This window comes from Symphalangus syndactylus, chromosome 3 (genome assembly GCF_028878055.3).
Source record: "Symphalangus syndactylus isolate Jambi chromosome 3, NHGRI_mSymSyn1-v2.1_pri, whole genome shotgun sequence".
Taxonomy (NCBI): Eukaryota; Metazoa; Chordata; class Mammalia; order Primates; family Hylobatidae; genus Symphalangus; species Symphalangus syndactylus.
In genome coordinates this window covers 98,701,575-98,717,146 of record NC_072425.2, presented here as the reverse complement: position 1 = coordinate 98,717,146, position 15,572 = coordinate 98,701,575, and the positions used below count along the sequence as shown (strand labels likewise).

The 15,572-nt window shown below is 35.0% G+C and overlaps 1 protein-coding gene across 5 annotated transcripts in view; it reads left to right on the top strand.

The window, feature by feature from the left end:
• Positions 1-15,365, top strand: part of PHF14 (PHD finger protein 14) — a 204,772-nt gene extending 189,407 nt beyond the window's left edge. For 4 of the 5 annotated variants that reach the window (XM_055272581.2, XM_063637062.1, XM_055272580.2 and 1 more), the window contains one exon: positions 15,163-15,365. In XM_055272581.2, coding sequence (XP_055128556.1) covers positions 15,163-15,237 — 75 coding nt within the window. In that variant the 3' untranslated portion in view covers positions 15,238-15,365. The remainder of the gene's footprint in view (positions 1-15,162) is intronic. The other variant, XM_063637061.1, reaches the window with a different exon arrangement.
• Positions 15,366-15,572: the final 207 nt, after the last annotated feature.

Here is a 15,572-nt window from a genome sequence, read left to right as displayed (position 1 = left end):
AGTATTTTAAATTTTTCTTGAAGCAAATTCAATTTCGTTTTAATCCATGAAAAATTAATGTGCCATAAGAGATGTGTTACTTAGATGTCTAATGAGCTATTACTTTCCAGTAAAACTGTGAAGATTAATGGGTTCACTCTGGGGAAAATAACATTCCATTTGAAATAAGGATATTTGAGGCAACTTAATCTGTTCACTTGGTAGTAAAGTTTTAGAAATTCACTTTCTGGCCGGGCGTGGTGGCTCATGCCTGTAATCTCAGCACTGTGGGAGGCCGAGGCGGCGGATCACCTAAGGTCGGGAGTTTGAGACCAGCCTGACCAACATGGTGAAACCCTATCTCTACTAAAAAATACAAAAATTAGCCGGGTGTAGTCGCAGGCGCCTGTAATTCCAGTTACTCGGGATGTTGAGGCAGAAGAATTGCTGAATCCAGGAGGCGGAGGTTGCAGTGAGCAGAAGTCACGCCATTGCACTCCAGCCTGAGCATAGAGCAAGACTGTCTCAGAAAAAAAAAAAAGAAAAAAGAAATTCACTTTCTACACTTAAGTTTAGTTCCAAAGCATATAGTCCTTGATGTTGAGTTTACATTAAAAGAGCCGTATAAGTTACATTGCGAAGTATTTGTTTTAAAGATTCACAATACTCACCTTTGGGCATGAGGAAGGGTATATTATTTTGATATCATAACCGAACTCTGTAGCATAGTAATCATAAAAATACTGTCCTTATATATTGTCATGGTTCAGTTATCTTTATCACCTCCATGTATACCTGATGCACTTTATTATATACTTTCTCCATTGCATTGTGATTATTTGCATGCCTGTCTACCACACTGGAGCATGAGATCTTCTAGGCAATAAAACGTCTCATTCATATTTTTCTGCAACACCTTGCTTAGTATCTGGCACACAATCATTGTTCAATAAATTTTTGAGGGAGGAAGAAAGGAAGGATTCTAGGAATAGACGTGACTTCAAGAGTTAATATCATCTTAAAAAGACAAAATGTCTAATATGAGTCAAAGGACTAAATGTATTCCAAACTCTTCTAAAATGAGAACACTATTTGATCAATACAATAAAGTCTGTCAGTGGGTTCCCCCAAAAAAATAGGTGTTGATTGCCAAATATTTTTACTTTGTTTTGACATTTTATTCTTAATTCAGTCCATCCTAGATCAAATGATGCTTCTATGGAGAAATTTCTTAAGTACCTCTTTTTCCCTATGTAGTAGACATTGTTTTGAAGCCCTTGATTAAATGTACTGAGATAAAATGCCCATATTAATAAGGACATCCACCTCCCAAAGAAACTACAGTTGAAGAAATAAAAACGGATCATATTACATTTTTACCATATTACAGTTGAATAATTTTCTAATGGTTCTTAAACTGCATGAGTTTAAAAACATGACAATGAATATCGTGTGTTAGGCATCACTCAGTGTTGCTGAATGACTGTATGATTCTACTAGCTGGCAGTAAATACTCATTTATAGTGTGGAGTCTGTAATGAGCTGTCCGTATCATAGAAAATACTGAAACCCCATTTTCCATAACTCTGATTGCCCCTGCACATTATTTTGGCAGATAAGTTTATAGTACTTGGAATCAAATGTGCTTCTAAATCATCTAACAAAAATTAGATGTTTGTCTGGTTTTATTTTTTGTTGAGATAACTTTAGATTTAAAAGAGTTGTAAAAATAGGATGGAGGGTTCTGATAGACCCTTTACCCAACTTCTCTTTAGGTTAACATCTTATATAAGCATATAACAATTCTCAATCCTAAGAAATTAATCTTAATACAATACTGTTAAATAAACTGTAGAATTTATTTGTATTTTACCAGTTTTGCCACTAGTGTTCTTTCTCTGGACCAAGATTCAATCCAGGATCTCCTGTTTCATTTTGTCATTGTGCCTCCTCAGTCTCTTCCAGTCTGTGGCAATTCTTTACTTTTTCCCTGCCTTTCATGATCTTGACACTTTTGAAGAGTACTCTTCAGTTATTTTGTAGAATGTCCCACAATTTGGGTTTGCTTAATATTTTCTCATGATTAGATGGAGTTTGTGCCTTAATGGGAAGGCTACCATAGATCATAGGTGATGTTGCTTCTCTGTGCATCAGAGCAGGGGAACATGATGTCGGTATACATACTGTACATTTCTAGTGATGTTAGCCTTGGTCCATCAGTCAAGGTAGTATTTTTCAGCTTTCTCCACTATGAAGTTACTTTTTTTATTTTACTTTAACAAAGTAGTTTTAAATCATTTGAGTTTGGAAGACAGCTTGGGAAGTTGTTTTATTTTTAAGTCACTAAGCAGTTTTAAAATCTGGTGAAGAAATTGATTTCATATTTTTGTCAATCTAGTATTTTCATACATACAATGGGGATTTAAATAAGATATCTTAGGACTCTTTCACCTTTAATGTTCTATGACTTGATGTCTCTAAGGAGAAATATAAGAGAATAATAGAGGTGTTCCATATATGTCATAGTTGTTTACAGTCCATCTATGAATTTGACTGGCTTTTGAAATGAATACCTTGACATCATTGTGCTTACAAGGGTATTGTACACTGAAGACATCTTGTATTAAACAGTTTCTAAATTTCCTAACTGAAAATCTATTATCTAAATATTTTGTTATTTAGATACTGAGTTGTTTCTTAAGTCTCAAAATTGTCAGTTTAAACTATTTACAGTTTATCTGGCCTCAGAAGTAATAATATTAAAAGATTTTAAGTATTGAAATATTTAAATCAGGCTATTTTGTATCTTAATGCAAATTATAGTTTTCACTCTGAATCTTATAAACTTGTGTCAGTGAAATCAAGTTCTTATGTAGGTAATATTATTTTCCTTAAGAAAATTTGCTACCTTTCATTTTTTAAATATCTGTTATTTATTCTAAAGTGATGTTAAGATTGTTACAATGCCATTTATATAAATTCTATTTGTTTTTGGTTTTTGATATGATATGATCTATAACTATTTTTTTTAAGTTCTAGGGTGCAGAATGTGCAGGTTTGTTACATAGGTAAACGTGTGCCATGGTTTGCCTAGAACATCAAGACTCAGCAAAGGAAATATAAAATTATATTTTTAGTATTTTCGCCTACTTTTTATTGTGATGTCAATTAAATGGCCAAAGATGATGATTGTTATTTTTCTGTTTTTTTTTCTGAGAGAAAATATATATTTAATACATATGAAATGATTTTCTTAATTTTCAAAGAAAATATTCAAGCCAATCATAATAAAGATGATTACCACAATAGGAAAGTGGGCAAAAATTAGGAAAACTACATTCTTGACTTTATCAATGTGGGTATCTTGGTTATGAGATTACACTACAGCTTTGCAAGATGTTACCATTGAGGGAAACAGAGTAAAAGGTACAAGGGATCTCTGTATTATTTCTTCAACTGCATGTGAACTACAATGATCTCAAAATTAAAAGTTCAATTTAATTTTTGAAAGTACAGAAAATTTAGGAAAGGCAATTTATAGAAAAAAAATTCTAATAACAGATGAAAATATATTCCTTTTTATTCAAAATGCAAATAAAAAGGGAATGAGAAGCAATTTTCCCCTTCTATCAACTTAATAAAAAAAATTTTCTTGTAAATTTGTTTGAGTTCATTGTAGATTCTGGATATTAGCCCTTTGTCAGATGAGTAGGTTGCAAAAATTTTCTCCCATTCTGTAGGTTGCCTGTTCACTCTGATGATAGTTTCTTTTGCTGTGCAGAAGCTCTTTAGTTTAATGAGATCCCATTTGTCGATTTTGGCTTTTGTTGCCATTGCTTTTGGTGTTTTAGACATGAAGTCGTTGCCCACGCCTATGTCCTGAATGGTATTGCCTAGGTTTTCTTGTAGGATTTTAATGGTTTTAGGTCTAACATATAAGTCTTTAATCCATCTTGAATTAATTTTTGTATAAGGTGTAAGGAAGGGATCCAGTTTCAGCTTTCTACATATGGCTAGCCAGTTTTCCCAGCACCATTTATTAAATAGGGAATCCTTTCCCCATTTCTTGTTTTTGTCAGGTTTGTCAAAGATCAGATAGTTGTAGCTATGTGGCATCATTTCTGAGGGCTCTGTTCTGTTCCATTGATCTATGTCTCTGTTGTGGTACCAGTACCATGCTGTTTTGGTTACTGTAGCCTTGTAGTATAGTTTGAAGTCAGAATCTACAATGAACTCAAACAAATTTACAAGAAAAAAACAACCCCATCAAAAAGTGGGCAGAGAACATGAACAGACACTTCTCAAAAGAAGACATTTATGCAGCCAAAAAACACATGAAGAAATGCTCCTCATCACTGGCCATCAGAGAAATGCAAATCAAAACCACAGTGAGATACCATCTCACACCAGTTAGAATGGCCATCATTAAAAAATCAGGAAACAACAGGTGCTGGAGAGGATGTGGAGAAATAGGAACACTTTTTTTTTTTTTTTTTTTTTTTTTAGACGGAGTCTCGCTCTGTCGCCCAGGCTGGAGTGCAGTGGCGCAATCTCGGCTCACTGCAAGCTCTGCCTCCCGGGTTCACGCCATTCTCCTGCCTCAGCCTCTCCGAGTAGCTGGGACTACAGGCGCCCGCCACCACGCCCGGCTAATTTTTTGTAGTTTTAGTAGAGACGGGGTTTCACCGTGGTCTCGATCACTTGACCTCGTGATCCGCCCGCCTCGGCCTCCCAAAGTGCTGGGATTACAAGCGTGAGCCACCGCGCCCGGCCTAGGAACACTTTTACACTGTTGGTGGGACTGTAAACTAGTTCAACCATTGTGGAAGTCAGTGTGGCGATTCCTCAGGGATCTAGAACTAGAAATACCATTTGACCCAGCCATCCCATTACTGGGTATGTACCCAAAGGACTATAAATCATGCTGCTATAAAGACACATGCACACGTATGTTTATTGCGGCACTATTCACAATAGCAAAGAGTTGGAACCAACCCAAATGTCCAACAACAATAGACTGGATTAAGAAAATGTGGCACATATACACCATGGAATACTATGCAGCCATAAAAAATGATGAGTTCGTGTCCTTTGTAGGGACATGGATGAAACTGGAAAACATCATTCTCAGTAAACTATCGCAAGGACAAAAAACCAAACACCGCATGTTCTCACTCATAGGTGGGAATTGAACAATGAGAACTCATGGACACAGGAAGGGGAACATCACGCTCCGGGGACTGTTGTGGGGTGGGGGGAGGGGGGAGGTACAGCATTAGGAGATACACCTAATGCTAAATGACGAGTTAATGGGTGCAGGAAATCAACATGGCACATGGATACATATGTAACAAACCTGCACATTGTGCACATGTACCCTAAAACCCTAAAGTATAATAAAAAAAAAAAAAAAAATTTTCAACTTTTATTTTAGATTCAAGAGGTACATGGGCAGGTTTGTTAGATAGGTATATTGTGTGATGCTGAGTTTTGGGGTGTGATTCATCCCATCACCCAGGTAATGAGCCTAGTACCCAGTAGTTAGTTTTTCAACCCTTATTCCCTCCTTCCCTCCCCATTCTAGTAGTCTCCAGTGTCTATTATTGCCATTTTTATGTCCCTGTGTACCCAATGTGCTCCCACTTATGAGTAAGAACATGTGGCATTTGATTTCTGTTCCTGAGTTAATACACTTAGGCCTCCAGCTGCATCCATGTTGCTACAAAGGACATGATTTCATTCTTCTTAAAGGTTGCATAGTATTTCATGGTATATATGTACATTTTCTTTATCCAGTCCCCCATTAATGGGCACCTAGGTTGATTCCATGTCTTCACTATTATGAACAGTGCTGCAATGAACATACAAATGTGTGTGTCTTTTTGGTAGAATGATTTATTTCTTTTGGATATATACCCAGTAATGGCATTAATGGGTCTAATAGTAGTTCTGTTCTTAGATAAATCTCCAAACTACTTTTCACAGTGGCTGAAAAAATTTACATTCCCACCAATAGTGTATAAGCATTCCCTTTTCTCTGCAGCCTTCCCAGCATCGTTGTTTTTTGACTTTTTAATAATAGCCATTCTGACTGGTATTGAATGGTATCAATGAATAACCATCTCAAAAGAGATAATATCTTTTTGATTTGCATTTTGCTGACAATTAGTGATGTTGAGCATTTTTTCATATGTTTGTTGGCTGTTTGTATGTCTTCTGAGAAGTGTCTGTTCATGTCTTTCACCCACTTTTTCATTGAGTCACTTGTTTTTTGCTTTTTGAATTAAGTTTCTTATAGATTCTGGATGTTAGATTTTTGTCAGATGCATAGTTTGTGAATACTTTCTCCCATTCTGTAGGTTGTCTGTTTACTCTGTTTATAGTTTCTTTTGCTCTACAGATGCTCTTGAGTTTAATTAGGTTCCATTTGTCAATTTTTGGTTTTGTCGCAATTGCTTTTGAGGACATAGCCATAAATTCTTTCCATAGGCAGATGTCCAGAATGGTGTTTCCTAGGTTTTGCTCTAAGATTCTTATAGTTTGAGGTCTTACATTTAAATCTTTAATACATCTTGAGTTAATTTTTGCATATGGTGAAATGTAGGGATCCAGTTTCATTCTTCTGCATATGGCTAGCCAGTTGCCAGCACCATTTATTGAATAGAGATGTTACGACTTTTTTTAATGGCAGTATAGAAGTTTGGTAAAACTTAATTTTAGGGCCTGACTAAGCAAAAAAAAAAAAAATTTTCCTCTCAATACAAGTTTTAAGTTTGGTACAATACGCTGAGTGTTGTATTAAAATTTTCATTGTCCAGGCCGGGCGCGGTGGCTCACGCTTGTAATCCCAGCACTTTGGGAGGCCGAGGCAGGCGGATCACGAGGTCAGGAGATCGAGACCACGGTGAAACCCCGTCTCTACTAAAAATACAAAAAAATTAGCTGGGAGTGGTGGCGGGCGCCTGTAGTCCCAGCTACTCAGAGAGGCTGAGGCAAGAGAATGGCGTGAACCCGGGAGGCGGAGCTTGCAGTGAGCCGAGATTGCGCCACTGCACTGCAGCCTGGGCCACAGAGCGAGACTCCGTCTCAAAAAAAAAAAAAAGTTTTCATTGTCCAGTGAGAAGGATAAACAAAATGCTGTCATATTCTATTAAAGAAGGCATTGTTTCCGCAATGGCCAATCCTAAACAATTCATGATTATTGCTTATATTAATGAATAAGTAATATACTTGATTTTTGTGTGTGTATGATAAACTGAGTTATTGCTGAGTAATTTTTAGTCGTTTATGTCTCTGAAAATTGTATTGGGCCAATCACTGATTTTTATTCAATCTGAAAAATCTGAGTATGGAACTGTAGTTTGACTAGTGATCTTGCCTATCTTGAACATTTTTAGATATTATTTTTAGATTTTAGATAACATTTTTAGATATTATTTTTGCCTAAATATTTCAAAAGCAGGTAATAACCTTTAAATAAAAATATAATATTTTTATTTAAATAAAAATATAATATTTTTATTTAAATAAAAATATTATATTTTTATTTAAATAAAAATATTTAGATTTTAGATAACATTTTTAGATATTATTTTTGCCTAAATATTTCAAAAGCAGGTTATAACTTTTAAATGAAAATATTATAAATGAAGGAGTTACCAATGTAGGAGCCTCTAATATAGATTTCTAGCATACACTTCATGCATATTTCCCAGATATTAGTAGTTTACTACCCAAAGGAAAATTTTCTATTGTCAAGACCGTAAGTTCGTCAGGGTTATCAAACATACTCACCATAAAAGAATTCACCTGTCAGAAAAGGCTGTTACAGTATTCTTAGCCCCTTCAGATTAGCACCATATCTTAAATATGTCTTTTTTTTTTTTTTTATTTGAGACAGAGTCTTGCTCTGTCTCCCAGGCTGGAGTGCGGTGGCACGATCCTGGTTCACTGCAACCTCCATCTCCCAGGTTCAAGCAATTCTTGTGCCTCAGCCTCCCAAGTAGCTGGGACTACAGGCATGCACCACCACACCTGGCTAATTTTCTGTATTTTTAGTGGAGATGGGGTTTCTCCATGCTGGCCAGGCTGGTCTCAAACTCCTGGCCTCAGATGATACACCCACCTCGGCCTCCCAAAGTGCTGGGATTACAGGTGTGAGCCATGGCGCCTGGCCAGATGTCTTAAACACCTAAAAATATCCATTATAAAAGTTGTAGCTTTTCATGTTTATGGAAATATATAAATTTATAGAATTGGGATTGTGCCCATTAAGAGTCTACCCTAACTCATGCTTATCATTCATCATTCATTTCCTTTCCTTTCTTTATCCTAGTTTGCCACTGTTACTTTTCATTCACTGGTCTTTGTTGCCTTTAGTGTAAATATGCCCTCTTCAGATGGCTGTGCCAATCCTTAGGGCCTTTTTTTCCCCAGATCAGAGAGAGTCCCTCCTGATCCCAGGTCATACATGGAAATCCAAAGTCTTTTTTTTTTTTTTTTTTTTGAGATGGAGTTTCGCCCTTGTCGCCCAGGCTGGAGTGCATTGGCACAACCTCGGCTCACTGCAACCTCCACATCCTGGGTTCAAGTGATTCTCCTGCCTCAGCCTCCCAAGTAGCTGGGATTACAGGCACACACCACCACTGCCCTATTTCTTGGCTACGAAAAGCTGCCACAAAGAAGTAAAAAGTTACAGGAGGAGCTGAAAACTTACTCTACTCAATCTGCTCCAGAATCATGAATTGGAGACAGAAGTGATTGCTCAAGAAAAGAAATATTTATGTATTCCCATACATGAAATTAGAAATTTGTTACTGCCCTTTTTCTATCTTATTTGCTATTTAAAAAATATTTGCTATTAATAAATAACGAATGAAATGTTGCAGTATTAAAGGGAGATCTCTTTGATTATCTTTTGTTTGCATCACTAGATAGAGAAAAAAGGTAAGGTTTTTAAAAAGAGCTCTATTCTACTTAATGATATATGTGTTTGAGCTGAGTTTACTAAGAACATCCCAAGTTACTTTAATTTCATAATATAGCCTTAGAATTTCTAATTAAATATGCAACTTGTGTCATACGAAAAAAATTCTTATGCTTTTTACAGTAAATTTAATTAAGCATTTCTTGTAAGTTCATTTCAGCATCTATCATGGCTCACTAAAGTTGGAATTCAGTTGTAAAATGGTATATTAATTGCCTTTTGTATTAAATGAAATAAGAATCTCAAATATGCAATGTCAGGAAATTTAATTGTGGTCTTCCATTGCTTATTCAATGCATTGGAAAACTGAATGCAGAAGTATAGAAAAAAAAAGGCCAAAGGTTGTTAAATGTAGCATATCACACACATTTCGCACTTTACTTAATGATCCAAGTGTTTATTACTATGAGGTAAATGCACCATTTAAAGAATTATGGTGGAACTGTAAAACGTTAAAAACTCTAATTTCGATCTGAAGCATAAAGTGTGCTCATTTTGCCTAAAACATTTTCATTATCGTCAGTATTTTTCCAGTTATTAAGATAAATTCTTTCTTCATTGTGCAGCACTAGCATATTTTCTGTATTAAAAACACAGTTTTAAATGCTGTTGAGAGTTATATATCTAGCATATGTTTTTAAATGAATAAAAGAATGTAGTTTTTTTGACCACAGATTGAAACGATGTAGTGTATCTGTTTTTCTACACTTGTTCCATAGCTACCAACAGTTAGAACAGGTTGAGTGTCTACATGTTTTTTCCCTAAAAGCTATATATTCTTACACTTTTAAAAGAAACATTATTAAAGTATAGAGATAATTCTGACTATTAATTTGGATCCAGTTATAATAACTGTTCCTTCTCTGGTTAGTAAAAAGAATATTTAAAATCTAAAGAAAATATCGTAAGAATATAGAAACATTTTAAGTTAGTGCGTGTCTGCACCATCTCACTTCATTTTACTGTGGTACCACCATGTATGTTTGCCTGCTATGAAGAACATATTTGGTAAAATAAAAACAAGTGACATCTTCTCTTTGTAATCGTAGAGTCTTATAACTCTTACTTATTTCTGAAAATAGTTTGTTCATATGGCCAAATTATAAAGGGACTTAGTAAAAGAAAGCTATGTTTTCTGATTACGAAAGTAATCTGTGCTCACAGTGGGAAAGCAAGAAAATGTGGCAAAGCACAGATAATAAAATAAAAATCAATAATATCACCATTATGAACATTTTAGGTACTTAGGAATTTGGGGTAGAATGATAGAAAGCAAACTATTAATTATAGCTGTATATTTCAGTGTAGAGGCTACAGGTACCTTGCATTTGTTTTCTCATAAAATCTTTGCCCATACATTTTACTTTATTTGAATTTAGGAAACTTTCATTAGGTAGCCATTTTTATTTTCTGTTTCTTCAATCATTTTACTTTGAAATAATTTTAAATTTACAGAAAAGTTGCAAAAATAGTATAGAAATTTCCCATTTGCCTTTTATCCAGCTTCCTGTAGTGTTGCCATTTTATGTAACCATCGTCCAATTATTGAAACCAAGACATTAACTTTGAGAGGCTACTACTACTCTAAGAACCATTTTTAAATTTTACCAGTTTTCTCACTAATGTCCTTTTTTATGTAGTCCAGGATTCCTCACTGCATTCAGTCATCATGTCCCCATAGTCTCTTCCAGTCTGTGATAGTTCCAAGTCTTGTCATTCATAGCCTTGACATTTTTTTTTTTTTGAGACGGAGTCTCGCTCTATTGCCCAGGCTGGAGTGCAGTGGCGTGATCTCCGCTCACTGCAACCTCCACCTCCTGGATTCAGCGGTTCTCCTGCCTCAGCCTCCCGAGTAGCTGGGACTATAGGCGCCCACCACCACACCCAGCTAATAATTGTATTTTTAGTAGAGGCAGGGTTTCACCATGTTGGCCAGGATCGTCTCGGTCTCTTGACCTTGTGATCCACCTGCCTCGGCCTCCCAAAGTGCTGGGATTACAGGCGTGAGCCACCGTGCCCGGCTGACCTGACATTTTGAAGACTACTGTTTAATTATATTGTAGAGGGTTTATCTGATGTTTTCTCAGATTAGAATTAGGTTATACACTGTTGGGAAGGATACCACAAACCAGAGGTGACGTGCCCTTTTTAATACATCGTATCAGGGTGTTAATATATATTATTGGTGATATTAACCTTGACCATTTGGTTAAGGTGGTGTTTGCCATGTTTCTCCATTATAAAGGTACTTACATCAACATCTGTAAAGATATAAAGAAGTAATAGGGAGAGTTGTCCCTTTGTATAATCCTTTTATATAAAGGATTACAAGAGTTTAAGAAATCTTTTAAACTTGGCAGTCTACAAGGTAAACATAAAGTTATCTGTACTCATAGAGTGTAATTTGTATCCAAGTATTACCTGAGTGATATAAATTCCAGATGCTAAAATAGCTGGCCATTGTTAGGAGTTGGTTACGACCTAAGAGGAAGGAAAAGAATGGATAGGTTTTATTAATTGGCATCAATTATTTGAACTGATTATCATGAGAACCAAATCACATTTATAAATAAAGAAAAACAGAGGGTCTCCTCTATCACAAATTGATAGTGCAAGCTGACATTTAAACAAAATCTTGCAAGTTTTTAGTGATAAGATAAACATGGCAGTGTTTTTCTTAATTTCTGTGTTAGAATAACTCAGTCTCATATTGCCACCTGGAGTATCCGCCCATTATTACATGGTCCATCTGTGCCTAGAAATTACCATTCTCACTACAATTCTGTCAACGTAAAAAGAGCAAGGCTAAGGAACCAAATTTTGTCATTTGATATTATAGGTGTTACTGTTAATTGAGTGCACATTCTTGAAATTTCACATATAACTAGCAGATCTGCAAGGTTGTTACAGTCAGTGTGTTTTTTTAGAGTATGAATTAGCAAGTTTAAACATTAAGAGGTAAGCCTGTCTACTTTCCAGTAGCCTCAAAGGGTACATTTTCTTCACGATTGTTTCAGAACACTTCGTGAAACAAATGTCAAACTTGTCAGGGCTGTCACTAAGAAAATGATCCGTGTAGCCAGGGTCTTCTTTCATTGGGAAACAAACAGATGTCTTATCTCAGCAGGGACAAAAAAAAAAAACCTGCTGTATATCAGAAGAAATTTTTGCTTACCTATAATATCCAGTAGTAAAGAAATGCTTTGCTAAAAAGCTTCCTTTGCAATTTTATTTATTATGCAGTCATTTATCAATTATATTTTATTTGCTGTCTGAGTTACTTTAATGGTTTTTATTAATCTGGAACTGCGTATAAATTCTTACAAAAATTGACCTTCAATGTTAAAAACACAAGTTAGCACTTCCAAAAAGACTTCTCTAGAGCTTTATTAGATCAAATTTTAATGTTTTTATTTATGATAAAATCTATTACTATTATTTTGATAATGTTATAGCAATTTTAATATTATACTCTAGCAGTTAGAGTTGAATGCCTTTTTCACCCCTTCATAATCATTTTCTGCACCTAGGTTACAGCTATCCTTCTAAAAGGAAGAAAGAGATTGGCTCTTATTTGTTATATAAGTGACTTAACAGCACAAAAGGCAAGATGTTTTAAGACAAATCCTCAGCACAAAGAAAGGTGTGAAACCTGAACAGCAGTCAATGTTAGAAGGCATGCATTTATAAACTGTACTTTATTACTAAGAAAAATTCAACAACAAAAAGACAAACATTATATTAAGAATGTTACTTAACTGGCATATCTATATATATCTTATCCATATATTTAAAACATATTCAAATTAATGGAAGTTGCAAATTTTTAGTTCATTTAACCATGTTCCAATAGCTTGTATCCATAGTTAAATATGAAAGCAAAGTATGTAAGTACCTCCTAGTCCTCGGGGTTATTATTAAGTCTTTACATTTCTGTTTTGACTTAGGGCAGCAAGGTTGCTAGAGAAAACTAGATAGCCAAGCATGTTAAACCGGGAAGTCATATGGTGCAGAAACTTAGTAGACTGTCCGTGTGATAAAGGCTCCATCTTTCTTTTATAAATTAAAGGGTATGAGCTTGATAATGGCTATTTTGGCTCATGTTGCTTCAAACATTTTTGCTTATTTTTATTTTCAGTGTTGTTATAGTAAGTTAAGATTGCTAGAAGTGTGAGTACTAGCAATCTTAATTTACGATAGTTAAGTAAGAACAATATTGTGCTTTTCCAAATTATGTATTAATTCAGGCATACCTTTTATTCATTCATTATTCCACTGTTTCACATAGTTCAGAAAATATTGATTGGACTACAACTATATACTAAGTATGTCCTGTTAGATGGTAGGAATGTATAAGATACAGAAGATAAAACCTTTCTTTGAGGAACATATGGACAAATTCAGTGCTACATACCAAGTTTCTTGCCATCCGTACCTGGTAATTTAACACTTTCTGACAGTGTCTCTCCTGAAGAAGACAGGGGAAAGTGTAGAGTAAGATTTACTTTTTATTATAATGTAGTTAAAATGTAATCTCTAGGCTGGGTGCAGTGGCTCACGCCTGTAATCCCAACACTTTGGGAGGCTGAGGCGGGCGGATCCCAAGGTCAGGAGATCGAGACCATCCTGGCTAACACGGTGAAACCCCATCTCTACTAAAAATACAAAAAATTAGCCGGGCGTGGTGGCGGGCGCCTGTAGTCCCAGCTACTCGGGAGGCTGAGGCAGGAGAATGGCGTGAACCTGGGAGGTGGAGCTTGCAGTGAGCAGAGATCGTGCCACTGCACTCCAGCCTGGGCGACAGAGTCCGTCTCAAAAATTTCATCTCTAGGAACTTTTGTCTAAAAGTGGAAACCACATGTTCATTAATAAATTTTCAAGTGTCAAACTTAATTGAGTATATCTATTCACTGGAGATAAAATAGGGAAAAATGAAATGACACACAGTGGCTATCATACTTGGAAAAATATATCAAAGTTACATTGCCAAAATGATACTCAAAACCTCATTCCTGGTGTTCTACGTATCTATAATGATTCAGATTGGTTGATAATATTGATAATTTCTCTACTTTCCCAGTGTCAACAAAGTCTAAATCACAGATTCTGTTGAGTTTAGAGAAACAAAGTATATAAAAAAGCTTTTTTCACCTGCCTTAATCATTACTGGCAAGTGTGTAGTTTGTCATAGAAAACAAATATGCATACCTTGGTTTGCTTTTACTTAATAAAGTCAATTCACAAAGTAGAGCTCAACAATTACTTAATTCAGTTATTTAATTTGGTTTCATCAGATACAGAGATAGAGTGGTATGTTTGATGGTACTGATAATTATTACTGTTGTCTAGAAATACTTAAATTGATGTTTATGCTTTAACTCAGAAGAGTACCTTTATGTCAGTTAATAAAAATAAGTAATCTTAAATGATAAATCATAAATATTAGGAAAGCAAGACTTTTGTACTTGGGTGTTGTTGAAGGAACATGTATGATGAGATGGGTTACAAATTGTAAGATGAAATATTTTTCCAGACTCTCATTATTTATACTTTGAAGGTTACCATTTAATACTGAACACAAGATGCACTTCATTTCTATGAAAGCAGACATTATGATGTCACTTCATCTATTCACCATGTTCCACAGGGACCTGCTATGAATTATGAGGCCACCACTTAGAATCGAAACTGTAGAAGATTGCAAGCATTCTAAGCCTGACATGCACATGCTTCCTATTTTAGACCTCACTGATCTTCAGATAACATATGGTGGTACAAGTAATTGGAAAATTGGCACACCTGTCAAGAAAGTATACTAGATGGGACAAAAAAATGCCATGCTGGAGCACATGAAGTGTCTTAGTAATTAAATTTATTGTTTTTTATCAAGCAGTGAAGTAAAAATATCTAGCTTATCCCCTACAAAGAACACTTTTCAGTGGCAGGTGTTTCCAAAGTAATTTTTAGGGCATTGTTAAAATTGGTTGCTTTTAAAAACATATAGAAAATTTTAATGTGTTCTATAAAACAGTACCTATTGCAAATATTTAAATGTTACATAATTTTACCATTTGTGTTTAGGATTATTGGAATCACGGTAGTTCATAGTTCTACAGATGGCAGTTAAAATGTGTTAAGTATAGCTGATAAATGCCCTAAAGTTTATATTTTAATGTTTTCTAAAATTTATTTCACAGGAAGATGAAAATGAAGCTGAAAGAAAAAATATATCTCAGGAGCTCAACATGGAACAGAAAAATCCAAAGAAATAAAAGATTTTCTGTAGTGTTTTTGAAAAGTTTACAGCTTATGTAATAGCAGATAAAATTTCTAACTGTAAAATGTTAAATTGTAAAATCTAATTTGCAAAATGTTCTCAATAAAGTCATTCAAAATGAAATAGGAGCTTGTATTTGGAATTCGTATATTTTAGAGTAATTTCGACTTTTTTATTCAAAAGCTGGACCTTTAAAAGTTTTTAAAAGGAGAAAAATTCTTAACTCAAATTTGAAACAGAGACAGAATGTTGTTTTTTTGGTAACCTAACTGTTAACACATTTAAATGACCTAAAAAAACTCTGAAAGTCTTTTTTCTCCTTACTAGACT